The sequence below is a fragment of the Aphelocoma coerulescens genome, unplaced genomic scaffold, assembly GCF_041296385.1.
Source record: "Aphelocoma coerulescens isolate FSJ_1873_10779 unplaced genomic scaffold, UR_Acoe_1.0 HiC_scaffold_73, whole genome shotgun sequence".
In the NCBI taxonomy this organism is placed as follows: domain Eukaryota; kingdom Metazoa; phylum Chordata; class Aves; order Passeriformes; family Corvidae; genus Aphelocoma; species Aphelocoma coerulescens.
This window is the reverse complement of record NW_027184060.1, coordinates 58,157-85,373: the sequence shown is the minus strand read 5'-3', so window position 1 is coordinate 85,373 and position 27,217 is coordinate 58,157. Positions and strand designations below refer to the sequence as shown.

At 40.1% G+C, this 27,217-nt stretch overlaps 1 protein-coding gene across 3 annotated transcripts in view; it reads right to left on the bottom strand.

Moving 5' to 3' along the window:
* Nucleotides 1–588: 588 nt before the first annotated feature.
* Nucleotides 589–27,217, bottom strand: part of LOC138102380 (signal peptide peptidase-like 2B) — a 32,779-nt gene continuing 6,150 nt past the window's right edge. For 2 of the 3 annotated variants that reach the window (XM_069000083.1, XM_069000084.1), the window contains exons 2-15: nucleotides 24,522–24,641; nucleotides 22,204–22,386; nucleotides 20,899–20,988; nucleotides 20,402–20,541; nucleotides 19,423–19,565; nucleotides 18,484–18,580; nucleotides 18,212–18,328; nucleotides 16,641–16,722; nucleotides 15,767–15,841; nucleotides 15,570–15,632; nucleotides 14,104–14,203; nucleotides 13,062–13,139; nucleotides 10,617–10,777; nucleotides 589–9,623 (exon numbers count right to left, since the gene is read on the bottom strand). In XM_069000083.1, the coding sequence (XP_068856184.1) occupies nucleotides 9,336–9,623; nucleotides 10,617–10,777; nucleotides 13,062–13,139; nucleotides 14,104–14,203; nucleotides 15,570–15,632; nucleotides 15,767–15,841; nucleotides 16,641–16,722; nucleotides 18,212–18,328; nucleotides 18,484–18,580; nucleotides 19,423–19,565; nucleotides 20,402–20,541; nucleotides 20,899–20,988; nucleotides 22,204–22,386; nucleotides 24,522–24,641 (1,737 nt within the window). In that variant the 3' untranslated portion in view covers nucleotides 589–9,335. Of the gene's footprint in view, nucleotides 9,624–10,548; nucleotides 10,778–13,061; nucleotides 13,140–14,103; nucleotides 14,204–15,569; nucleotides 15,633–15,766; nucleotides 15,842–16,640; nucleotides 16,723–18,211; nucleotides 18,329–18,483; nucleotides 18,581–19,422; nucleotides 19,566–20,401; nucleotides 20,542–20,898; nucleotides 20,989–22,203; nucleotides 22,387–24,521; nucleotides 24,642–27,217 lie in introns of all 3 variants that reach the window. The other variant, XM_069000085.1, reaches the window with a different exon arrangement.

Here is a 27,217-nt window from a genome sequence, read left to right as displayed (position 1 = left end):
GTGCCTGCTGTCAGTTTGTACCATTCCTGGATACAGCCATGACTTGCCTTGTAATTCAGTAGATATTCAGCATTTTCTTAGAAAGAGGGGCTGTGAGTAAACACCTGCCTTCCCAAGCAACAGCACTTCAGCATGCAACAGAGCAGTCAAACCCAGTTTATCAGTACAGCTGATCACACAGCTTTAAAGGGCTGGTGAGGCCTGGCACAGGGTGCCCAGAGCATGGAAGTGCCCAAGGCCAGGCTGGACAGGGCTTGGAGCAGCCTGGGACAGTGGAAGGTGTCCCTGCCCACGGCAGGGCAGTGGAACTGGATGAGCTTTAAGGTCCCTTCCAACCCAAACTGTTCTGGGATTCTGCCAGGGTTAAAAAGGCCAGGGAAAGAGATTTACTTGTGTGAACTGTGTGCGGATGTCAAACACTGTTTCTGGTATTGAGCAAGTTTTAAGAATTTTGCACGGAATCCAGCTCATAGGAGCTGTACACGGTGATCTTTATAAATTCCACAAGACATTTTATCACATCCCAGAGCAAACAAGAAAAAAAAAAGTGTTTCAAACTTAAGGGTGATATAAAATAGCAAAACTCAGTCCAAAAATTAAGTATCTTTATTTGACACTTCTAGAAAATTTTTACAGTTTTAAACTAAAACAGACTAAAGGAAATTCCAGTGTTTTTTGATAGCAAAACAAAAGGAAAAAACCAAATGAACACAATAGTTGACATTTTCAAGTTTGTTTTCTTTCATCGTATCTATATATGCCCGAAACAGGCTTCATTACTCCACAGAAAATGCACTCTACAGAAACCCTTGGGATATTTCTCACGTCTTTGTCCTAAGATTCTGCCATCCCTGTTAATTTTGAAATAGGGTTTTTTCCATGTTACATCACAGAAGGAAAGCTAATCTACATCTAGTCACTGGAAATCCTATGTATTACAATGTATTTACATATATAAAAATATATATATTATGATGTGCTGTGCAATTGGATACAAGGCTGTAATTCAGAGGGAGGGCTGGTATCAAAACCTTAAAGATCCATACAGACATAGGGTGGGAAAAGGCCACCCAGACTGAATTGAAAATCTGATGCATGTACTATGGTAAGACCTACAGTTTTGGAAAAACAGAAATGTTTGCCAAAAATGTCTTTTACTACTTAGAAACAAACTTGCTTTTTCCCTTGGTCTTCGCAATGGCTCTCTCCTACTGTCAGCACAGGAAGGGATCAGCAAGGTGACACAGTCAGTTCTTTGTTATTGCAAACAATAACAGCAGAAAAAATATCTTGTACCATAGATATAAGATACTTGTATCAGAGACAAAAGTCACAGAATTACTGATTTATCTATCCTTGCAGATATCATGCAATATGCACAATTTTGCAAGTCATCAAGTAGTAAATGCTACACCTTCCCCAGCTTGTGTGGGGGGAAAGGGACCCTCTTCTCATGGGGGATCGACAACCCCACAGTCAGCTACAACTGTGGAACTGATCCGTGTGGTGTATACACTGACAGACTGACTGACAAGGTAGGAACCAGGGAACTGGGGAAAGACATTCATTTTATCAGCATCACTGACTACATCCTTACAGAGAAATAAATTCCTCATTCTTTATGTCCCATCTGCACTTCATTACCATAGCTTGTCTGTTTGGAAATAACAGCCCCATGCAGGAAAAATACTCCAACTAAGTTTTCATACCAGTCTTCCTACACTGGCTAACTTTCTTAGCTGTTCTTTTTTTGGAGGGAGGGGTTGTTTTTTTAGTGTTTTATAGGGGGTTTTTTTTGTCTCTAATTTTTAAAAATTTTATTAAGGGGCCAAACTGCATAGAAGATCTTAAAACAGCAAAAACATGTAATACGTTTGGCTCAAGAGAAAATCTTTCCTTCAGTACCTGAAATGAGCTTAAAATTTGTTCTTCATGCGTACATATGTAAACACATGCATTTGCAAGTGCTAAAATTAACAATCTTCTAGTCTGCACTCTTCATAACACTATCCTACACACTACTATTTGAACACCATTACAAAGTCCTTCCACAAAGACACCAGACATTTAAGACTGTTCTACTGATAATGTTACCTCCAAGAATCAACTTCCTCTCTAAAGGCAGCGACTGTCAAGCATCCAAGAAATGCGCATTAAGCGAATGGGTCTTAACTCTTATCTTGTAAATCCCCTTTATATGGTTTGAAAGTTTTGCTTCCAGCCTCCTACCAATCCACACCCAAAGCACTTCTGATTCAGTTTTAGTAAAGTAACACTAGCAGGGGTCACAGAGGGCTCGTGGATTGCTGGCAGGTTATCAGACCCCAGCTCCTCCAGCCTTGAAGGAAGATGGTCAGCAATGAGCAGAGCGTCCATGGGCAGGGCTGTAAATCCAGATTTTTCTTAGGTTTTGCTTTCCTATGTTGCTAGGCTGAAAGTACAGAGCTCATAGTTACTGTCACTGACTTTAGGATCAAAGAGGTTTCACGTTCAGCCCCCTGAGGAACGCAGCGCACGGCCCAGGCCCCAGGCTGAGCACAGTGGTCAATTCCCTGTTTCATGCCTTTCATACAGCACCGGGAGTGCACCGTGACACAGAGATTCCTTCTTGCTCTCCCACAACCAGTGCTCTTTGAGAGTTTGAGAGTCAAAAGGCTGGTGGAAGAGACAAGTGGCAAAGTATGAAGACAAACAAGCGACATGTTCACCCCAGCACAGGCAGGCTGCTGCACGAACTGGCCATCAGAGCCATCAGCCTGTTCTCCACATGGGCTCGCTGCCAACTTAGGGTCTGCTCTAACATCTCTGATATATATTTTCTGCAGTCTCCACTACTGGATAATGAAAAAGGAGATTATGACCCAAACCAAAAAACCTATGCCACTGTGGGTTGCTTTTTATTTTGTCAAACTAAACCACTGTTTTGAAGTTTTTGTTCAACATAAATTGGAACCAACTTCGGTCAGAGCAGAACAATAAAATTCTCTTCTGGTTCCTTGCTGGGGAATGCATGTAAAGGACTGTGCTCCTCCCCAGACATCACCACCTTCCCACCATCCCAGCGTTCAAAGCTTGGATCCACAATGGAAGAAGTTCCAGGTTTGTTGCAATTTCCTGACTACACATACATGTTTCAGATGAAAAGAGCTATTTCTATCCTTTCTGAACCTCTGGCTTAAGGAAGAAGTTATTGTATTGGAAATAACATCAGCTATAACTCCTGTGTGCAACCCCACCCCAAAGGTCGGGCTCCGGGAAACCTCACTGCACCGACGGAACACGGTGCTGCTGCTTGAGCAAAGTGTCACATTCTCAGGGTTGGAGACCTTTCAGCAGCTCTTGACTATGAGGTGTTGGCTGTCTGCTGCTGCAGGGCTCCTACCAGCCCAAGCCACCAATTTTTTTAAGAGTTATGACAGAATCTTAGAATCACAAAATATTTTGGGTTGGAAGGGACCTTACAGATCATCTCATTCCAGCCCCTGCCATGGGCAGGGATGCTGTCCACTAGATTCAGGTTGCTCAGGGCTACATCCAGCCTGGCATTGAACTTCCAGGGATGGGGCATGAGCTGGTGATGAGCTGGCTTGAGACCAGGTCTCTGCATATTTTCAGCTGACCAATATTTACATGAAACACTCAAAGTCAGTTCTCAACATACAGCACATGTCAGCAGGAAGCAGTTGTCAACCAAAAAAATCTAGCTTGCAGATCATCTCAGAATTTCTCAGAAACAAACACCTGGATGAAGTTTGCCATCTGGAGCTAAACTTGCATGTTGACATGTAGAAAAGTATTATGAGAAAACTGGATAAACTGTAATGCCACCTTCACCTAAGGAAGGTGACTCCAAATAATCATAGGAACATGGGCACCTGTAACCCCTGGCTGCTGGACTCACCAACAGCTTCTGGGAAACAGAACCAAGCCTGAGCCCCTGCGTCACACGAAGTTAAGTCCTCTGCTAGTTCCCAAAATTATAGATGATTGTATACAGTACACTAGTTCCCAACTCAAGAAAATCCAATCTAAACACATTATTCATCACCTATCACTAATCTACAGATGGCAAAATGTTGTCTGTACTCCATGTAATTTGAATATTTAACTGCAAAACTGGAAAAGGTGGAGCCCTCACAGAATAGCACATAATTGATAAATAGAGATGATAGAGAGGATCAGTGAAAAGAATGTTCTTTTATGCCAGTGCTCAAAGGAAGCTTCTGGTAGCACACAAAGCTGTCGTGTTCTGAAAATGTTCCAGTGTGCAAGAAGCAATTTAACAAATTAAACATAGACAAAAAAGAGTAAAATTGATGTGGTTTCTTTCCAGAGGATTTATCACTTTTAAGCAGCAGAAAACAGTCTTTGTATCACAAGAGCTGAACTATCCATCACAGCGGTTACAGAACACCCTGACAGCATTCATGATATATAAATTGAGTACTCCAGGATAAAGTTCATGCTATAACATCATTAAACCCCGGGAATCCTGACCCTCAGACTATACCTGGACAGGTAGGCCAGGGCTTGTTGGCTGGCCCCAAGGGGCAGTGGCATGAAATGACTCTGGTTGGTGTGGTTCAATTTTCTCCTTGCAGAACCAAAGGAGCTCATGCACTGGGCACTGCCCTGCCCCACTGAGCCCTTCACCTGTCATCCACTCCTAAATTTTCCTACCACCAGTGCCAAAGTTTCCTTATTGTAATTTGTCTATTAATTCTAATGTCATCCCTACTTGAAAATGACAAACCAATTTCCAGCAGCATTTCAGATTTTTGGATATTTATCATGCCCTTTGGTTTTCTCTTTGGAGTCAACTCTTCCATTGCCTTTCTTGTTCAGTGTCTCCTCATGCTTTCTGAATCATCTTCAGTTTTTTCTTATCCTCCCTCTCTCCACCCTACCCAGCACCACTGGCAAAAACCTGAACTGAAAAGCTGTTAGTACAGCTCTGTTCTTCATGTCCTGCCCCAGCCGGGAAATGACACGCGAGATTAAAACACCTAAAGATTCACTGCTCCTTGTTGCTGATGTTTTCTGGACCTCTGACCACAGTTCCTGTCCTCATTTGCCTGGAGACACAGCCCTACATAGATTTCCTTTTAAAACACCAGAGATTATACTTGGCATGGAAAAAAGCACCATCTCTGCAAGCTTTGGATGAGTATTTGGATCTACTGGTATGTCTGTATTTCACACTTGTGTCAATCTGCTATGTGCTAAGCGTTGATAATCATTAGTTGTACACATTACTGCTTGGCCAGCATATTCAGCCCTCAGTGTACTGCAGGTAACACAGCAAATGATGGAAGCATGAACAAAATACTCTGTTTTGTTCCTGGACTGAATGAAGCTGCTGTTGAAAAGAAATATCATGGACTTTACATCCTATACAGCCTGTGTAGTGGAAGAAACCAGAAACACATACCCAGCCATGGGGCTAAAGACAAGAACAAAACTACTAGATCTTGCACTGGAAACAGCTCATGTCAGCTTGAACTTCAAGGCAACACTGCTCTCAAACACCCAATACTGGCTTTTTTAAAGAGCTGCAGGTAATTCACAGCATCTCCCAGAGGCAGATTAATTCGATAATGACTGCGGCCACAGGCTGCAAGCTCACAATGCTGTTATTTCAGCACAGGCTGCTGGGCTCTGTCTGGCTCCACAGTCTGTGCCTGTTTCCAGCATACTCAGAAGTCACTAGGCACTACCATGGTAGTCATGATCTGTTCCCAGTTGGAACAATGCATCAGGAATGCCAAAACCAAAGCTGAAACAGAAATGTGCATGGCTGAAAAGTACTGTCAAGACGTCCTTAACAACAGCCATACTGAGGGGTACTGTAAGGAAAGAGCATCCTCTGAAGGAAAAGCTTGACTGATTATCTAAGACCATGGAAAATGTTCAAGAAATTTGGAAACCCACAGTTTTCTAAATGAAGTTTTCTATGAAACACATTAATAAACCTTTTGGAAAATAGGCTGTGCTGCAGATTTTCTGTTGTCTCGCATCTGTCCAAGTTTAGAGAAAACATTAAATATTTTTGCAAGTGTAATTCTTACATATGTGGATGTGCTTTTATTGGTGCCACTGGTAAAACCAGAATATATTTTTAAATCTATTCTTTTCAGTTTCTATTTTATATATTTCATTTAAAATGTTTTTCATTTGTGACAGGAAAAATAAAATCCACAAAATTTAAAGAAGGTTTGGGATACTTTTCTCTTGTCACCCTCTTGTCACCCATGTCTTTCATGTTCCATTCTACTTTCAGCTGCATTTGGGCAATCCTTCAGGAGGGAACAGACCAAAACAAACACTTGAAGGAATCTGATTCTCACTATTGTGATCCAAAGAGTCAGGTTTTCTCAGATGGATTTTCTTCTCAGTGGTGTTGGTTGTTGTTGGGGTTTTTCTGTTCATTTGGGGTTTTTTTTGACTAAAAGAAATGCCTCCCCTGAATACATACAAGTTCTCAGGAACAGAACCCTTACTGAATTTCTAGACAGATAAGGCTTAGTACGTGAAAAACATAAACAAGAAGCCCATCAACATTATTTTTAACATTAATATTACTTTCATTACTTTAAATATTAAAACTCAAGTTTGGTGTGTAACGTGTATCTGAAATCATCAAATAAAATCAGAGTCAGCCAGATTGAACTGATATGCATTATCTTCCTATACAACATTAAGTTTTAAATTAAGCTGATCAGGGAGGTTTTTTAAAGATAAAAAAACAGCCTTGGTTTTTGATGGAAGCAATTGAACTGCCCAGGATCAGGGTCTGAACAGTCACAGCCAAACTGGAGCACCAGGGTCACCTGATTCGTACAGTACTGAGATAGTCAAAATCTGTAAATTGTTGCCACTTCACATGCTTTAAACTGCACTGAGAAGCTATTGGTGGTTTTTTTTCTGCATTCTTTGTTGTTTGTGGGAAAAAAAAGTGACATGTAAAAATAGATGGAAATTCCCCAAAACCTGGGTCCAAAATGCAACTGTGAAATGCCTACAAGTTCAGTGCCACCAGTTCTTCTGTTCTAATTGAGCTATGAACAATCTGAGATATAAACTGTTTCCTAACCACACAGGAGAACAAATGCTTAAATACACTTTCAAGTAGATAATACCTCATGCTTCATCGTCAGAAAGTTACTGGCTTTTAAACATGTAGAGAGCTACTCCAAACAACATTATGACTAAGAGATGATCAAGGCAAAAACCAATAGAACTTTGAGTCAGTCTCCAATTTATCTTGCTATTTGTCAAGTTCATTATTTAAACACAAGATTGCTTTCTTAATTTAATACACATACTTACACAATGACTTAAGGCATAATCCAGTTGATTGAAGTTTTCAGTGAAATGTTTCTGTTGCTTTTTATTAGTAAGAACTGGTTCGGGTTACTGCTGGCCAAAATAACAGTCCATTAAAGAGGAGACTGAAAACCAGATCACTTTAGTATTATCTTCCATTAGGGCAATTTGTAAATTAATTGCAGTGTTGGCCGTTGGACTCAGGGAGCCTTCCAAAAAACTCAGTATCATCCTATCAGACAAGGTTCAAGTCTTTAAGCGGGAGCTGGCCAAACTCTGAAGCCACAGTGTGGTTTTAGAGAAAGCTGCTCACATTCTAGAGAAAGAATGCTACCACTGCCCACAGAAGTTATCATCCAAAAAGCACAGGGCAAACTTTTGGAAGACCTAGCCAAAAAGACAATGGCTGATATTTAACAGACAGACTGGAGAAGAGAGCCCTTCAACTCCAATTCAACAGCAAGGCCTCTCATTGCATCACTGTGACAACACTTTTGTAAATGACATTTTGGGCTCTCAAATACTTGGGAGTATTTCTTCCATGCAATCTGGAATCATATCTAAGGATCCTATAATACTTCAATTTTCGATTTCAGTTTTTGTGTGAAGTGTTTGAGGCTTTCTGGAATTGCAACTTAAGTGCAGAACAGACTCCTCTGATAAAGCCAAATATACTCAGATGGAACAAGTAATACACAAATCCCATCATCTTTCTATGTACAAAAGCTGATGCCTAAAAGACTCAATCATGTTATACAGGAAAACACACAATTTCAGGAATGTGAAGTAAGACCAGCTGCACCCCAAAATTTTTAAATTCACAAATTCCTTCACAATGTAGCAAGAGATGCAAAATAATAGGTGAGATCCCAGGCTCATTCCAGAACCTGACAGACCACGCTTTGGCTACTACTCTTGGGGCAAAGACAAAACATGACTTAGGCAGTTGGTAAGTTACTGAGCAGCAAGTAGCTTTAAGTTACAACTGTCTCTAGCACCATATGTGCTCTGCTGGGAATGAAAAAACAGACTATTTTCTTCAAAATCAGAAATCACAATTATATTCCTTGAATGAACAACAAATAGAAGCTCAAAGCCCCAAACATAAGAACATCTGCACTTTAACATTTTCCCAATGAAAATACTGCCTGTTAAGCTTAGTATAGTGCTACTACCTTTTTTTTTTTTACCTATTTGGCTTGTATTTTATTTCTAAACATTCTTAATAAGCATTTGCTTCCAGGCAGCATTCTGTGACCAACCCTGTTTATTATCAGAGACAGCCCTTAAGAGTTCACATGAATGCCTAGAAAGCTTCCTGGAGCTCTACTCATCCTGCCTTTTAAACTAGACTAGTAGCCCAGGTACCTAGAAGTAAAAACAAAGACAAAAAAGTTAAGAGATGCATTTAATGCACCATGGTAGTATAAAGCCTTTTGGAGTAATGGTAATTGAACCATTCTCTGCATTTCCTGAATGTCAGTTTATAATAATGCATTCCCTTTCATCAATGGCTTTGACAAGTCAGGAGAAGTAAAGTAAAAGGTGACAATAAGAAAAGTGCCAAAAAAAATAAAAAAAGAAAAAAGAAAAAGACCATGTTTCTCTCAAGTAAGCATTGTAGCAGACTTGTTCAATGCTTTTCCTCCATGTTAACCTACACCATGGTAAAGCAGTGAAACAGCCACACAAGCACAGAGTACTGAGTAAATAAAGACTCTTAATGCTACCTCGCTATAATGCAAATGGAACAAATGGTCAAAGGCATTCACTAACAGTGATCAGAGAAACCCACACATCAGAACTCCTGGAGAGCACCATATTTCAGAAATATGTTTGAAGTGTAGCTGTACCGAAGCTGGAGACAGAACATTCCTTGCTGGATTTGATGATCAGACTCCCAGTGAGGTTCTTCAATGAAAGCAAACCCTACTAAACCAGTCCTAAATACATACTGGTTTTATATAGATATGTTTGTGAGGGAAAGTAAGGAGTTCTTATCACATCACTTATTCCAGCTGGTTTTGTTCTGCATTTAGGCATTTGCTTTCAAGGTCATCCTTATTCTGAGCAGTTGGTTCCTCACTCTGGGCAATAGAGATTTCTGACTGGTCTGTCTTTGCGCTGGCATCAGCCAGCTCCTCTTCAGCTGACGTGGAGCCGTGCAGCTCCTTCACATGGAGGGTGGGATTGGTCATTTGCTCTGTGTCTTGTTGAGAGGCTGGTACACTGCTGTTTTTGGGAAGCTGAGGGCAGTTGACAGGAGCTATCACCACGGGAGGCTGAGGTAGGTCTTTCTGTAAATGGAAGATCACAGTTAGAATGATGGAAAACAAGAACTATTGTGTCCAGTTATCCGAGGTAATGGTCATACAAGGTGAAGATTAAAGGTCCATCATCCCTGTTACCATTCTCCAGCAGTGGACAGATGTATACAGTTATCCTTTCTTTGTGTTTTATAGGACATCAGGGGAATTTTTCCTTCCAGAAAAGTGTTTGCTTTCTGAGTGATTGTTCCTCACCAGTTTCAGATGTGCTCTGCTGATAAGGCAGCAACAGGCACTTGGTCCTTGGCCACTGTCCAGTTCTGCCCACCTTTACTATCAGTGCACAAGAACTGGCAACTTTTACATAACATTTCAGATGATCTCAAATATTTATCTAACAATTAAATTAATTTCTCTTGTGGAAGCTTGTGAAGGTTATCACAAATAGTTGAATAATAAAACAGAACTCACTGGGGCTACCTCTAGCTTGATAGATTTGGCCTTCTAGTAAGTATTCAAAAACTAAAATCATGCATGATGATAGAAATGATTCCTTTTTGAAACAAGTTAATTTCACTTTCAGCACACTGAAACAAAGTGGTAATTTACTATACTGAACTACATTTCCACCTTCATAAACAGTAAGCTATGAAAAAATATGAAGAAAATATTTTAAGGGTATATTTTATATAGTACTAAACTCCACATTATATATAATATTGTAAGCTTTTACTACTACTGATACTTCCAAGAGAGATCAAACAAGTAACATTTTGGCAGAATCAAGGATAGACAAGGTCTACTTTACTTTTCAGTAGTCTGATTTAAGTGGCCATAAACACTGCAAAAACCAGAAAACCTTACTGAGGCAAAAAAAGGTATGTAAAAAAGCAAACAATCAAGCAAAACCAAAATCTTTGTGTTTGTGTGATAATACTGCAATATTTTACTCAACTTTAATTCTAGTTAGGTTTTTATAACATTAGCATTTCCTGAAGACACTCATATCAAACTGGTATTCACCGCAAAGCCGCTGCCCGTCCAGAACATGGCAAGCTCCCTTCTCCAAAGGGCCACTGCGAAGCTGGTGAGGAGAGTACAGGGCACCAGGTAGAGGAGAGCAGGCTGCCCCATCTGCATCAGTGCCAAGGCAACAAAGGTCACAAGAAGGCCTATGCCATATGCTGGAAGAAAAGAAACCCAGCAAAAACCAGTTACTCAGATATAGCTTTGCTCAAGCACAACTAAATAATTAGCTAAAGGAACATTCTCATTGGAACATTTTTCAAGTAATATGTAAAACATCTCCAGAAGCTTTTCAGTCCTGTTTAGAGAGAAGCATTATTTACGTCATGTAAACTTGGAATACTACAGCGTTTCTATTGATAATAACATGTGAAAGTAGTGTGATTGGCCTAGTCCATACCGTGCAATTAAATAATTACCTTAAGCAAAATAAATATAAGAAATATTGTGCCTCATATTATATTTATGAATTCAGCAGATACAGACAAATATTTTGACCATTATAATGTGCTTCTTGTTTGGGTTGGCTTTGGCTGTTTCTTACTATCCTGCCACACAGCTGAAAAAAAAAAAAAAAGCCAGCCTGCTCTAGGTTATATGTTTTTATTATTTTCTATTTCTGCATAAATGTGGAAAAATTTATTTAGTAGAACAGAAGCAGCTTGGATTCATAATGTAATTATTTTCAATTACATTTTCAAGACAATGAAGTTAATCCAACTGATTTTTCTTCAGAAGGTGAAGAAAGACATTGAGGGGCTGGAGCGTGTCCAGAGAAGGGAACGGAGCTGGGGGAAGTGCTGGAGCACAAGGCTGAGAGAAGTAGCTGAGGGAGCTGGGGGGCTCAGCCTGGAGAAAAGGAGGCTCTGGGGGGACCTTCTTGCTCTCCACAACTCCCTGACAGGAGAGTGGAGCCAGGTGGGCTCCCAGGGAACAAGGGACAGGACGAGAGGAAATGGCCTCAAGTTCTGCCAGGGGAGGTTTATGTTGGATATTAGGCAGAGCTTCCTCCCCAAAAGGGTTTTCCAGTCCTGGCACAGCTGCCCAGAGCAATGCTGGAGTCCCTATTCCTGCAGGGATTTAAAAGATGTGTGGATGTGGCATCTGGGGACATGGTTAGTTGTGGGCTTGGCAGTGCTGGGTTAACAGCTGGACTTGATGATCTCAGAGGGCTGTGATTAAAATAAAAAGTACTTCTTTACAGTTCTTGAAAATATTTGGGGGGGGGGGGGGCATATTCTGTTATTACTGAGAGTTCCTTATATCTAGTTAAAATATTTCTTACTGTTTCTTAATGTGATTTAAGTCCATTGCCTCACATCTTATGTGCACACCTGTAAGAAAAGTCTCTCTGTCCTCTGCAGTCTCCCATTAGGTAGCTGTGGACAGCAACAGAATCTCCTCTTTGCCTTCTCTTCTTTTACAACCCTGTAGGCCAGCCCTCTGCCATCCTGATGGTCTCCATTGGATTTACTCCAGTATGTCAATGTCTGTCTGGCACCAGGGATCCAGGTTAAGACTCAGTCTTAAGTGACAAATTGAGAGGAATAATCACTCCTCTCATAACTGCTGACTCCATCTTGCTAACTCAGCCCTGTATGTGGCTCATTCTCTGTGCTGCAAAAGCACACTGCTGACTCTTTATCAATACAACGTTTTCCTACTTCTGCAAACACATTTTGAAAGTACCAGATAAGACAACAATTTTGTTTAAGTACATATGAGAGAAAATGATTTGGAACATTGAAATAAAAGCATCTCTCTACCCCTGCTAGAAGTGTCCATGAACCTACGTATTTTTTCAAAAGAATTTCTAAAGAAGTTGATCATGAAAATTTCTCATGAAATTTACTGCAAGCATTGGAAATCTTTGCTAGCAGGAGTACACTGTAAGAAAGACAACAGGAATCTGTCAGATCCTATTCCTGAGGAGTATTTAAGTTCATGGCATGTAACTCTGTAGATTTTACAAACTAAAGAAGAAGACTTATCTAGAGGTGTTACAGTCATCATAATAAAATTCCCTGCATCATAGGTCATGGATTTTCAGACTACACAAGAAGTTAAGAACAAAGTCAAAGGATGATATCCCTGAACCTGAATTCTCATGCACAATAAATTCAAAGCTTCATGAATCAAGAAACCAGAATGAGTAGCTGAGCATGTGTAAAGGTAGTGTAACTACAAGAGTGAGACCCTTGGCAGCCATGGTAACAAGGAGCTCCCCTTACGTAAGGCAGACAAGACAGCTCAGAAAAGCAACATCAGCTAATTTGGTGATGGAAGATCTAGCCTTGAAAGCACTTTGCTAAATATTTCTGTTCAATAATAAAAGGAGGAACAGGATAAAAACCCCAAACTATGCCATGTAAGACTGATGACACGCTTTTAGAGGGAGCCACTCCTGTAGGTCTCGTGTTCAGGTGGCACTGTGGTACGTACCTATCGTGCAGGCTACAAAATAGACTCTGGATGACTGCACCTGAATATCAAACCTATGGCAATAGGCTACCAGTAAGCCTAGGAAAGGAAAGAACAGTTACAATATGCTTTCAACCTAGACATGCACTACATCATAAAAACAAAACCATCAAACCAGCTGGAACTTTCAAGAATTTTTCTTCCCCCACCCCCCAAAACTCCCTTGGCACCCTGTGTTTAAACACCATGACAACACATCCAGTAGGCTGCACAACTTACAAACCAGTTATCTGATGGCACAAGCCCTATATATCAGAAGCACTCCAAAAGTAAAATAAACAGCTACAAACATGCAGATCACAGATTAAAATGTCATCCCATCCCTACTAAACATTTTTAAAAATACAGTGTTCACAACAAGAGCAAGAGTAAGTTCAGCCCTTCAAGCTGCTATTGAAGACAGTATAATTTTATGGTTAATGACTATGCTTGTTGCAGGACTGGGGGAGGAGGGGACACTAATGGAGATGACAGGGTTCATATTTCCCAAAATACTAGAAAGTAAAACAAATTATTTCTCCGAAGAAATCTGAAAGCCAGAAGGTGCATAATATTTCACTTGCAGTGATGCCAGGAATACTTCTACATACTATCTAAAACCAAATTTGAGAGAAGGTGTGATAGACATACCGGATGTAGTGTGACTAACAACATCAGGAAGTTGTGAGTGGTTAGGCATCTGTACTTAAACCATGTGCAAATGGACAAATAATTTCCTCTATCGCCACACTATTAAAGATGCTTTACAGTATAGAATCAGTTGCTAAATCAACTCCTGCAATTTCTCTACATTTCTTGACATCACTCCATGTGAAACTGCACCGTAAGATTAACGTGCATTTTTCTTGTTGAAAAGGTGAATAGTGCACAAAAAACCCCTATACTTAAAAATTTATCATGTTTATAGTAGTCCAATCAAACCTACCACTTGAAGCAGAAGTACAAGAGGAATAAACTAATATGACAATGCAACAAGTAAAATTCTTAACATGCTAAACAATACCTGGAACTAAAATGTCTCCAAATCCTAGGAGAGAAAAAGGCCTGTCACACAGAGCCAATGGTGAGGAATTCAGTCGTGGAACCTTCAGGACCATTGGGAGCTTGGAATGAGAGAGACATGTCTGATGAAAAGCATAGTGACACTACCTACCAGAATTTGTTTCTGCTGCACTCAAACTGAAGGCTTCAAATACAGAAAATGTATCTTTTTATACATTAATTACATACAATACTACTGATAACTAACAGAATGCATTTAAGATGGGAGCGATGAAATACTTTCTAAATACTATGTGAATTTCAAAGTGCTCACATACAATCAGGTATCAACTCTGCTTTAACTGCAGGTATGTAAGAAATTTAGGTAAGCTGCTACGTGCATAAGAAATAACAATTTATACAGTTCATTCACCTGGGTGTAATAAAAGTTTCAAAAGAGCAAGACATGAATAATTTTAAAAAGTCATTTTTCAAATCACTTTAAAGATTCTTCCCTGCCCCTAGTGTTCCTATTTATTACACAATTTGCAATGTTGAGGCACAGTATGCCCCAGTCCATTGCAAACCTGTACTCTCTTTATTATAGTACATTAAAGAAACTTTATTTTATTTTTTCTTTTCTTATATTAGTGCCAAAATAATTTTATCTACTTATACTTTCATTACTGTTTTATACAATTCATTCTGTGCATAAAGTTGAATCCAAAGGGGTACTAAAGGGGTACAGGAGAGAAAAACAAAAGAAGTCAAAGAAATTAGTACAGACTGTATGGATTGATCCATGTCCTGCAAACAACAATTTTCTTTGCTATTTTCCCACGTGACACTATTACATTCATTACTGAAATAGATCCAATTATTCCTTAAATTAACAAAACCAGGTTTTCCTACAGATTAGTTTTTTTGTTTTGCTCACTGTATCTGTCTCCTACATCTCACATACTTTCCTCCCTGAGTCAGCCACATCTTGTAAGGTGTTCATGCAATTGGCTGCTGTCCAACGGTGCAAACCCACTGAACACTGACTTCTGTTTTCTTCTGTCTCCAATTTGTGTTTCTCTCCTTTACCTACAGCCTCAGCTTTTCATAAAGCAAATATCATAGAAGGGAAGGAGAAGGAAGAGACAGACTGATTATATGTTTTATCTCTTTAGGAAAAGATGCTTATGTCTAATTAGCTGTAAGTTAATATTCACAGATGTGGTCATGTTTTTGTGAAGCTGAGCTAACCAGCTTTCTTATATTGAAACCCTGTCAAAAAAAAGATAAAGGAAAACCAAAGCTGGTGTGATGAACCACTACAAGTCTGCTTTGCCCCTCCAGAATAAACATTCAGGAGCACTTATTCCCACATTAAGTTCTTTTCAGACTGGCATCTCTATTTCAGCTTTGGGGTCTTGAATTTTAGAGAAGTGAAAATTGTAATAGTTGAAAGTTAGTGCCAGATTTTCAGACTACATGCAGTACCTTTTCATGAGTGGCAGAATCAGATGGGCCTGCAGCCACCTCCACCATTATACTCTCCCCAGTCTAAAGAAAAAAACAGGAAAATTGTAAATTAACACTTCACTCAGCAGCTCTGGGATCATTTAGGAAGACACAGAGAAACAAGTTATTACACTTTGTTCTGTGGGCAGCAGGCAATAGAGAAGCACTTTACTTACCTTTGTTAGAAAAGGTGTGATAAATACAAAGAATACATCATACACAAAAAGAACCAGGAGGAGTAAGGTACAACCCTGAAGGAAGAGACAAGATATTTGGTATTTACACACTATACATTAGCAAACAGCTAAGAATCAGGAATTAGAAGGTGAAAGAAAAAGCTAATAAAGACTAAAACAAGTCATCCATGTATTCTTCCTAATTCCTAAATATTTCAGATTGAGGAATAGGGTCTTGCATTCATCATATAAAAGAAAGTAATTATTAAACACAAAATTACATGTTAGTGCCCAAAATTCTTTATCATGTAAAATCTGGAAATGGTACGAATTCAGTTTGCTGGGAAACACAAAGAAGCTCTGCACTGGAGGATGCCAGGCATAGCCTGAAACACTATACACCCATATCCTGTCAGTCTATACAAACTTATAAGTGAAGATAATTTCAAACAGGAGTTTGAAGAGCTGCTTAAGGGGCAACTAAATGACTAATACAGATTTTTGTCTTAGGATACTGACTGAGTTCATAAAGATTTGAAAAAAACATTAGACTGATGCATTAGTTGTATGTCAATTTTAAACAAACAAACCCAAACCAATCAAAACAAAAACAAACAAAAAACCCCCATCAAAAAAACCCTAACACCAAACCCATAAATAAATGGCTGGTGTGTGATTTACCAGTCAACACTCTACAGAACCTACAGAACAATCACATGACATTTATTGGTCTACATTATATTCATTGCATCCCTTTTTTCCACACTACATATGAATAGAAGTGTATTTCCAAGGCAATATACTCTATTATGACTCCTCTGTTCAAACACATACATGCAAACATCTTCTCTTTACACCTGTTTAACTTTCATACCTTAAATGTAGGCAGGCGAATTGTTTTCAACATGTAAAGACAGAAAGCAATTCCTAAAGCATCTTGCAGAACCCAGGCCCACCTTAAAAAGAGGAGAGTAACATTTTTGCAGGAAACAGCAGGAAAAGGAGACCAAGCCTTGTCCTCACTAAGGACCTGCTTGGGACAAAAAAAACCCCCTTTATTCAAAGTACTTGCTTGAAATTGACATTGTTGTCAGCATGAACTTGCAAATTGGAAGCTGTTCTTCATCAACCTGATAACCTTCCACAAAGAAGTGCCTGGGAGATGAGGGAAGAAGAGTGCAATAGTGTCTATCTAGACTTCAGTAAGGCTTTCCACTGACAATCTTCCATAAAACCCTCACAGAGAACCTGATGAAGTACAAGCTGAATGAGCAGTGAGGTAGACTGAAAACTGGCTGAATGAGGTCAGTGGATACCAAAATAGGAAGTGCTGGGGTCCTCTGTCCTGCATATAGGTGTGCACCCTCGTGTGCTGAGGCAAATTTACAGCTGGGCCTGTTTTTCAGTTGTGTTTTGCAAGTGGAGTATAGACGTGCTCTTTGCTTTACTCTCAACTGCTAGGGTCAAAGAGAAGTAGGATCTGAGACAAACAACAATAAGGTTTCCCAAAAATTGCTAGGGTCTAGGTGCAATGAGAGATGATGCTGTTGGATCAATACCTGTGCAGTTGCTGGTGGAGCTTTGTGCAGGAGACACTCAGGCTCACTCCAGCTCTGAGGCAGAAAATGGATTTCCTAGTCCTACATATTGCAGGTTGGAACATCTCTATACTGTATTATATTCTGTACTACTCAGTCTGACACTTATATCTCTAAAAGGTGTTTCAGAATTGATTCCTGGATTTGAGTTCTGTCATTGAACGATCCACACGGAACACAGACCCCACAAAAGCAGTAACATGCATTCAAAGCACAAGTCAGACATCTCTGGTATCATCATCAGAAACACAAGCCAGCATTTCAGTTCCAATACTGAGCCCCTGATAGAGGAACCAAGAAGATGAACACATCCTGTACACATGGGGAAATTGAAATATCTGGGAGTGAGGTAAGAGGTAAAAAACCCCAAACAAAAGCCAAAACACAACAGTCCATGAAAGATCCACCTCTAACAAAAGTGGTAAGAACATGCTACAATTAGGTACCACAGCAACACTGGGCGTAGAGAATTACTGACTCATACATGAGAGTTGAGAGAAACTAAAGATCTGACAATCTTACCAGTTCTTATTCTCATGAAGAAGTAAGTTAGACAACTTGTGTCCAACTTTCCATATCACTTCTGAAAAGCTGTCTTAAGTCAAAGAGATCAGAATACTGACTGGGACTCAGAGAAATTCAAGCTTAACAAGAGACAGTTTTCTGTAATTTAAATGAACAAGAAAAAGATGAAGTACATAAGGAACAACTGTGAATTTCTGTGTGTCTCTACTTTTTTCCCTGTCATTCCTAAATTCTGGATACATGTAGACTTTTATGGATGTCAGTTACTTACACTATAAAGCGTATTACAGTTTTTAGCACAGAAACTAAAACATATACTTACTGATCTTCATTTCTGAAGATTCCCCAGACTACACTGACAGAGATACAAAATACTGCCAAGAGCAACATCCGGACCTGGGGACGCTTGTGAAAGTAAGGCAAGTTGTTGTCTGGGATTCTGAAAAAGAAACACACCAAAGCTTCAGTTGTCTATGTAGATACCTTCTTCCTTTATCACATTTTGAAGCATGAAGCCACTTTTTAAACCCCACACCTACCCAACTGTATAAAAACCTAAGTTTCCCAATTAAAATTTTGAAAGTTGCCACATACCTACACTTTCCCAAGGGGAATCTTCTTACAAAGGGAGACAGACAACTGTAAAGACCAATCGAGGCAGCCAGGCAGAATATTCCTATTATAACATAGACTGAGGGAAAAGAAGTATTAAGTCCAAGTAGGATAAGGCAAGAGATGCTTTTTTTTGTATCCTGGCTGAATAAAGAACAGACAGCCAATAAGACTAAATGAGAAATAAGGCTTACATTTCAACAGTGAAAGGTAAATTCAGAGACTTCAAATGATTGATTAGATTCATGCTCTTTAAGTATCTAATTCTAGTTCCTTTTACTCAGGTGTACTTTATGCAATACCTACTTCAACAAATCAAAATGCCTATCCTAATCTTCTTAAAGTAAGTCATAAGCTTCAAAGGCAACCTATGGCAAAGCATTTATCTTCTCTTTATGAGTATACAGGAGCATTATAAGGGAACATTAAAATCACTAAGTAGCAAAATGAATTAATATAGATGGGATGCATGTTTCACTACTTCCTCAGAAATGTGAAGATGGAAGTTCCAGTGCATTAGGCTCTCACGTCTTTTGTCAATCTGATGAGTGATCAATAGAAAATTATCATCTATAAAGATAAAAAAATTGATCCTTGATCTTGACTTCAAATTGAACAATAATAGAGAGGAAAGAATAGGTCTGAGAACACCTTTAACAAAAATAAAAAGTGGAAGATACTAAGTCTGTATCTACTTAGCAGGCTTTAATGTTTGCAAGAAGCTTTACGACCAACCTCACAAAAAGAAGGATTAGAAATCTACTCAGTGAGCTTTCTTACAGTATTTTAAATCACTTTGTGATGAAGACACATGACAGAAGAGAGATGTTTGATTATTATTTTCAAAATAAAATGTTCTTTAAATGATGGCAGCCTTGTGATATTGAAGATGTATTAATATAAATACAACCTTAAGAGTACCTAAGTGGTCATAGAAGAAATAAAGGAGGACGAGCATTGAGCAGCACATCACTACAAACACACAGATCATTATGGGAGTCACATCCACTGTTTCATCATCGTGTTTCTCTGCTCCATCATCACGCTTGTGCTTCATGTACCTCCTGAAAGAGTAACATGGCTACCATCAGTTCATTCCTTCTGCAACAAGATACACAAGGAGACTGAATCTTCAGTGAAAAACACAAGGGCTTGAAAACATGTCACAACACCACTGCCTGCTTTGACTCAAGTCAGTGGAACACCACATTCTCCATGGATGCATGAACATCAGCTATAACACAATGCATAAACCAGTAACTGCTGCATTAACTTATCTAGAGCACTATTTCATTTACTAAAAACTCAACTGAATCCTGAAAACTAGAATAATTTGCTGACACAGAATAATTTGCTGACTTCAGAAGAAATTCCTAAATCAGGTTGTGTATACAAAATAAATGTTAGAAATAAGTGTGGCACAATGACCTCCTTCTCCCAACCCCAGTTGCTGGCAAAAAGTAATAATAAAATTTCATTGAAAATTTGATAACAAAATCAGCGTATGTTAGCCATCCAATCAATTTGGTTTGCCCTATACCAGTAAAAGCAAATTTTGTTATTTTTTTACAAAGTATTTTTGTGGTGAATTTTTGCAAAAGCCCAAACAGGAAGCCTATTTCTTAATAATTTTCCTTCTGAGCTTTCCAAATGTTTTGTCTTTTGACATGGCAAAATACTAAAATGCTCTACATGCTATTTATACTCTAATGATTTCCTACAGTGACCAAACCAATGCAAGGCTCAGGGCCTTTCAAACTTCACATCAGCATTTTTCCATTCTGGCTACAGTCTCCTAACCTCACTAGCAGAGCTGCCAGGTGATCCTTACATAAACACCATCTACTTTTTTTTCTGTGAAAAATACAGGAAAACTGCTATACTCCATTCAATTACTCACTTTTTCACATCTCTGCTTCCTGCCCAGTAGCCTCCAATTGCAACAGTCCCCACAGCCATGACAAAAATAATCACCATGTTGTAGTCCAGCACAGGCTCATTTGGTGCGTACATTGCTCCTTTCACTGAGCTGCCAAAACTCTGTGGAGGTAAATTAAAGTTATGAAGGGCATCCAAAAAGCCTCCTTAGCAAAGGTTCATTTATTTAATTTTCATTAAGCAACCTCAGAATCAGGCTTTATTATAAACACTTAAGAGCCATCTACTGGCTCTTCTATTAGTAACATTCATTCCCAGCACCAGGCTGTATTTTGATTTTATTCCAAAGATGAGAAATAACCTTCCAAGAGATTTGATTTTTTTTTCCCAAAACACAATAACACCATCTTCATGAGTACACTCTACATATTCAAAGCTCTTAAGGTGGACTTAATACTGTTGAGCAGTGACTCGTTTACATGAGATAATATAAATGAGAGGTTTTAGTATCGAGTTTACCTTGCCAATATCTAACATATCAGTATAGCTAAGCAGAGCCACAGGAATATCAATCTCTTCATACTGACTCCTATTACCTCCAGGAGGAACCTGAAAGACAGTTCAGACCAGGTAAGAATATATTTATTTCTGCAAATACTTCTACTCCTTTGAAAGGGTTAAAGGTGCAAGTTCTGTTCCTGCTAATTTGAAAAATATCCTAGAAGGGAACTTAATGACAGCAAACACTCAAAAGTCAAAATACATGCCTGTTCCCAGTAAAACAAAAGTAATGTAAGACTGTAACAGCAAAATGCAGCAACCAAATCTCAAGCAGTATCTTTTGCTTATTAGGGTCACAGTTTTACGACTGATGTGTGCCTCTAGTATTTACCAGGTCTCAAACCTACTGATTTTATTTTCAAAACTACTAATTTTACAAAATACATGCCATTGATGCTCCAGCTGAATCTAGAGCACTAGATTCAGTGTGGTAGTATGATGGAGTCACACACCAACCTCATCCTTTGACTCTAGCATTTCATTTGGAATAAGGGTAATTCTGAGCCCTTAACTTGAGTGTCACATGAGCTCTGTGCAGACTCTTCCTACTTAAATGAGTGCCTCTTGTTTCATTCATTCTTCCTTCGGATCCACACATAACCATGCAATGTATGTACATGCAGGAACACACACACACTCTTTTAAAGAGGAACATCAAATACTAGCAATGTGCACCAAAGTGTCTCCATTTTTGAGACAAAACTTCAGGAGGAAACACTCCGGAATGAGTGTTCCTCCCCTTTTCCTGGTCAATAAGACAAATGGGTCACAAGGAGTGAAAGTGGGAAAAACAAACCAAACAGTTTCTTAACATACAAACAAAACCCCAGGGTAGAACAGGATTAAAAAGCCCCTCAAAATACAGCAAATTCCCGGAGAGGGAACAGACACGTGGGCTCGGAGCAGCCGGGGCCGCCCCCGCAGGCTGCCCGGACCCGCGAGGAGGGAAGGGAGGCAGCGAGGCAAGGGGAAGGAAAGGGAAAAAAGAACAAGAAAAAAAACCCAACAGAACATTTTCCCAGCTAGCTGAAACACAAAGGAAACCCAGAAAAGCAGCCCTGCCCAGACCCCCCGAGCCCTTGGGCCCCCGTTGAACCGCCCTGCACTCGGCCTGGGTGCATCCTGAAGGCACAGCGTCCTTGGGCACTGAGAGGGTGGGTAAGGGATAAAGCGGCTTCATAACGTCACCCCAGGACACAAAGACAAGACAATATCTGGCATCAGAGGAGTATCATCAGCATAGAAAGATAAAAAGCAACTTACCAGTCTCTCTCTACTAACAATCAGCAGCCCACGAGCCCCATTTATCTGAGCAAGCCTCACTTTCTCATAGAAGGTGCAATTTCCTCGCATCACCATGGGGATTTGATTATTAAATCCTCCATCAGGTACGTCAGAAGGAGAACACAAAACAGATGCTGTCTGATCCTGCAGTTGCAAGAGTGACTGAAAAAAAGAAATTAGTTAAATACATATATATAACATAAAATGATAGAAGAAGTCAAGAGCAGAAGCCAGAGTCTCAAAAGAGTGATTTAAAACTTTCCAGTACTGGAGTGGTAGAGTATTCTCAGAGCAACACGAAAGCTGAAACAGTGCTGCCTTCTCTATCATGTAGGGTTCTGCCTTGCTTCACCTTATTGTACAGAATTCTGCTGGTAATAAAATTTGGGATACAACCTCCACTTGCATTTATTTTCTTCAACATCATTGCTGTTTTGATGCACACAGCCAGGATGTGGGAGGAGTACAGCAAAGTTTTATCTTTTTTGGGGCGGCAGAGTGGCAGACTGGGATGATGGAGGGTATGAACAGCTAGAAACCAAAACACAGGCTGGGGAAAAGTACAAAAGCATAGGCAAAAAAAATAAACTTCCACGTTGAAACCTACTGTGTCCAGTGAGCTGAGATTCTGCATCCCAAGTACTTGAATACTGGATTCTAAGCTACTTCTCTCACCACTTGCGATCCAGAGATGTTGCAAGCCCAAATTCCTTAGTTTTGGCTCTCCTCAGACCCAAAGACATCTAATCTGGTGTGTTTCAACAGGAACATCCCAAAGACACTTCAAGGTTTTAGAAATAACACTGGCACAAATTGTTCCTTGCAATATCTAAACAACCACCAGTATCTTTGCCCAGCTCTATTTGCAAGTTACCTGAAAACTGCAATTATCTCCCAAACAAACCAGCTGTGCTAAGAGAAACAAGTCTCAGCCCCTGCTGAGGTGAGCTGTTAGGTTTGAGAAGAGTCAAAGTAAAGTTTTAACCTGAAAAAATGACACATGGAACAGTTTGTATTAGAAATCCACAGGTACACGATATACCATACCTGTGTAATGGACTCTACTGTTTTAGGAGGGAAAGGGAAGTGTCAGGCTGTCAGTAGCTTCAACCTTAATTCAAAAAACTGCTGTCTCCAACCTGACCTCTAGAGACAGTGAAATGCTCCTACCCACGCTTCCTGGTTGTCCAGGTTTCAGGTAAGCTTATCCCTCTATCAGAGCACAACACAAATGCAGAGTGAGCTCAGAGTGGTGTACTGCATCACCTCAGTTAATGAACCGTACTTCTGGAGTGCTGAGGGAGGAGGAGCGAGAATGTGAAAGAAGGGAAAAGCAGGAAAGAACCAAGGAAGGAGACAGGGATAGGCAAGGGATATAGCATACACTACCCAAGTGTCTGTGCAAGCTATTCCAGACTATATTGGCTCCTGCAGAGCTATGAGATACAACTCTAGTGAATTTTTATGAGACTGATTTAAACAAGATGTCTACAGTACAGTCCCCAGCTCTCATAAATACTACAGTCAGTCATGCATGTGCTTTACACATTCCACAGTCAGGGCAAGTGCAAGAGTTTATCAGCTGAGTCTATACAAGGCAGAGGCAACTACTGATGAATCTAGGGACTAATCTACACTTGTGATAAACCCACCAGAAGTAACTGAGACTTGCCCATACATTGGTAAGGAACTCTGTTAATTATGTGGGGCACTCAACTGGCTGAATAAAATAAACCAAGTATCAGTCAACTACATCTTCCCCTATTAGTAGCTCATTCAAAGTGCATTTGCTGATTTCATCATTCAGTGACAGTAACTTTTTCTCACAGAAAAGAGTGGAGAGTTTACTCAATTTTCAGCTCATACAGCTTTAGATAATGCAGCAAAAGCTTGACACAGTTTATGACTACTTAATCTTACACATGACACTGAGAAAACACTAAAGGCCACAGTTCAGCATATAAGAAAAGCCATGTGGTATCTTCTTGTATGGTGCTGATGTACAAAAACTCCTTTGCAAGCCCAGGTATGTGCCATTTTAATTTCATTGATCACATCACTGAAAAGGAAGATTTTTGTTTTGAACCAGCAACAGTCATTACCTCTGCACAATGTCTGAAAATTAATATTGCCATCCTAGCACTGCCTAGAGAGATCTTAACAGATAAAATATTTTCTAAGCAGAGCAAACAAAGCAGTTGCTTCAAATTCTACTAATCGAAGTAAGAAATTAGAAGTTCCCTTGTAACAAAGGCATTTTTATACATTCTTTTGTCATTGGTTAGCTAGGTACTTACAGCTTTACCCAGATCATGTGGCAAATGGGCCCACTGAGAGTTGAAGAGAATACAGTAGTCTTTTCCTTTGCTGCTCCCCTTCTCTGAAAGGACATGTACCATCCCATACTCACAGTAAACCTGAAAATGTAACAAAAATTTCACAAGAATTTTAGGTTACATAAAATATCAGAAGTGATGAGAGTAACTTGCTGTTGACTGGCCTGCTTTGTATTTTTAAAGAAAAACAAGAGAGTCTACAAAGTTTCTGTATCTGTGCAGGGAGTACAGTGGAATTTGTTATTATTTCCATCATGCTTCAAAGAAAGACTTCAGATACATTAGGCAGATTCCCTCCTACACCACAACTGGTAAAAGAATCAAATGAAACCACACTGGATGTCTTTAAAGGAAAAAAAAAACCCGAAAAACCAAAAAGTCAACCTCAAACAACGTAGACTAGACTGGTATACATATGTATATAACCAGAGCAAGGGAAAGAAGCTGGAATAATGCAGAACTATGCAGATATGAGACTTCGAGTACTGTGTTCAGCTCTGGGGCTCCCAACATCAGGAGGACATGGAGCTGCTGGAGCCACTCCAGGGGAGGCCACAGAGATGCTCTGAGAGCTGGAGCCCCTCTGCTCTGGAGCCAGGCTGGGAGAGCTGGGGGTGCTCACCTGGAGAGGAGAAGGCTCCAGGGAGAGCTCAGAGCCCCTTGCAGGGCCTAAAGGGGCTCCAGGAGAGCTGCAGAGGGACTGGGGACAAGGCATGGAGGGACAGGACCCAGGGAATGGCTTCCCAGTGCCAGAGGGCAGGAATAGATGGGATATTGGGAAGAAATTCTTGGTTGTGAGGGTGGTGAGGCCCTGGCACAGGTTCACCAGAGCAGTGGACTGCCCCTGGATGCCTGGAAGTGTTCAAGGCCAGGTTGGATGTGGCTTTGAACAGCCTGGCCTAGCCCACCCCATGTCATGGGCCTGGAACTAAATGATCTCTAAGGTCCCTTTCCAGTCAAATCATTCCATGATTCTGTGAATAAGACACCTGAAATCCTGAAAGTACAGCCTGAAATAACGATCAAATCTAGATTCACATCACTCCAAAACTCAACCCTGGATACCTTTGCTGAAAATGTGGCAAGACCCCACAGCAGCAGCAGCTCTTCTGTCCTAGGTAGTGCATGTTGACTCCCAAGTCTACCTACTGCATTTACTCATCACTGCTTCAGTGACCAGTCATTACTGTTGTCAAGACTCCAACATCTGCAGCAATATACATAGTGAAGATTACAGATCTGAGATTTATAATTAAAGGCCTGTCCTGGGTCTGGCTGGGATGGAGTTAATTTTCTTCATTGCAGCTGGTATGGTGCAGTGTTTTAGATTTGTGCCCAAAACAATGCTGACAACAAACTAATGTTTTAGCTATTGCTGAACAGTGTGCAGAGTGTCAAGGCCTTCTCTGTTTCTCACTCTGCTCACCCAGTGAATAGATGCCCAAGAGGTTGGAAGGGGTCACAACCAGGCACATGATTAACAGAGATATTCCATACCCACAGAATGTCATGTTCATTTTTATAAGGAGATTAGCTATTGTTTGCATCATGTACATGTTAGAATTCTCCTGAAGAACTCCTGGAAACTGAGATAACAGAACCCAGATCCTGCAGTAACATGGAGAAAGAGAACAAGGACTACAGCAAAAATAAACATAGTAACATGCAGTAACATGCAGTAACATGCAGTAACATGCAGCAAATCTACCAGTTTTAGACATGTCAGTTGTGGTACACAGTATGTAACCTGCTTGTTCAGTGAACTGCTCACACTAGATCTAACTGCAAGATGCACTGATTTTAACACAAATATTTTCAGCTTCTCATCCCTGCAAAAAAACCCCAAAACCACACAGCAAACACAGCAATTTCCTTGTTATTTTGGTTATGTCAGATTGTACCAGGCCATTTCTCAGCAAAACTGAAAGATCTGGGGGCTTGCATAGGGTGACTGGTCATCACAAGTAGGTACTTGTGCTTCCTTAACACAGACATTTTCACAAATCTTATTCTTCATGATGAGCTCTGTTTTTTTAAATGTCTACTCCTTCCCTTCCCTGCATACAGTGACACAGTTTTGTGAGTACTAGGTATATTCCTCATCTTCCACCCAAAAAGCTGAACCAAAATCACCTACAAGACTATATATATACATATATATGTATGTATGTATGTATGCATGTACATAACCTGCAAAATAAAGTACAGTTGTCTGCTTGTATCCCAAGTCCTAGTAGATGTTTAACCAGGGAATCAGGAAGTAGGAAGACAAACGAACAGTGGAAGTACGTGCAACTTCCCTACCACTAGTGGTGGTTTTCTTTAACTCTAATTAGTGGTGACTTCATTCTCATATTAACTGAGACAAAATAAATGTAAATCCTGCCTGATCTTGGAAATGGTTGAAGAAACACAATGGGGTCTCTTCTTACTGTTCTAAGGACTCTGAAATAAATCCTCCTGGCCATTTCTGAGTGGCAATGCTTGCAATGCTTCTCTCTCTGACAAGAGGCTCTTGTCCTCGCTGGAATGAGAAGGCACACAGAGCATCACTTTAACAACAAGCCATCAAGTTCTACAGGACACTTCTGTGCTCCTCAGGGCAGCAACACTGGGATTGCAGGCTCTGTCCTGGGAGGACTGTCAGGCACCATCTC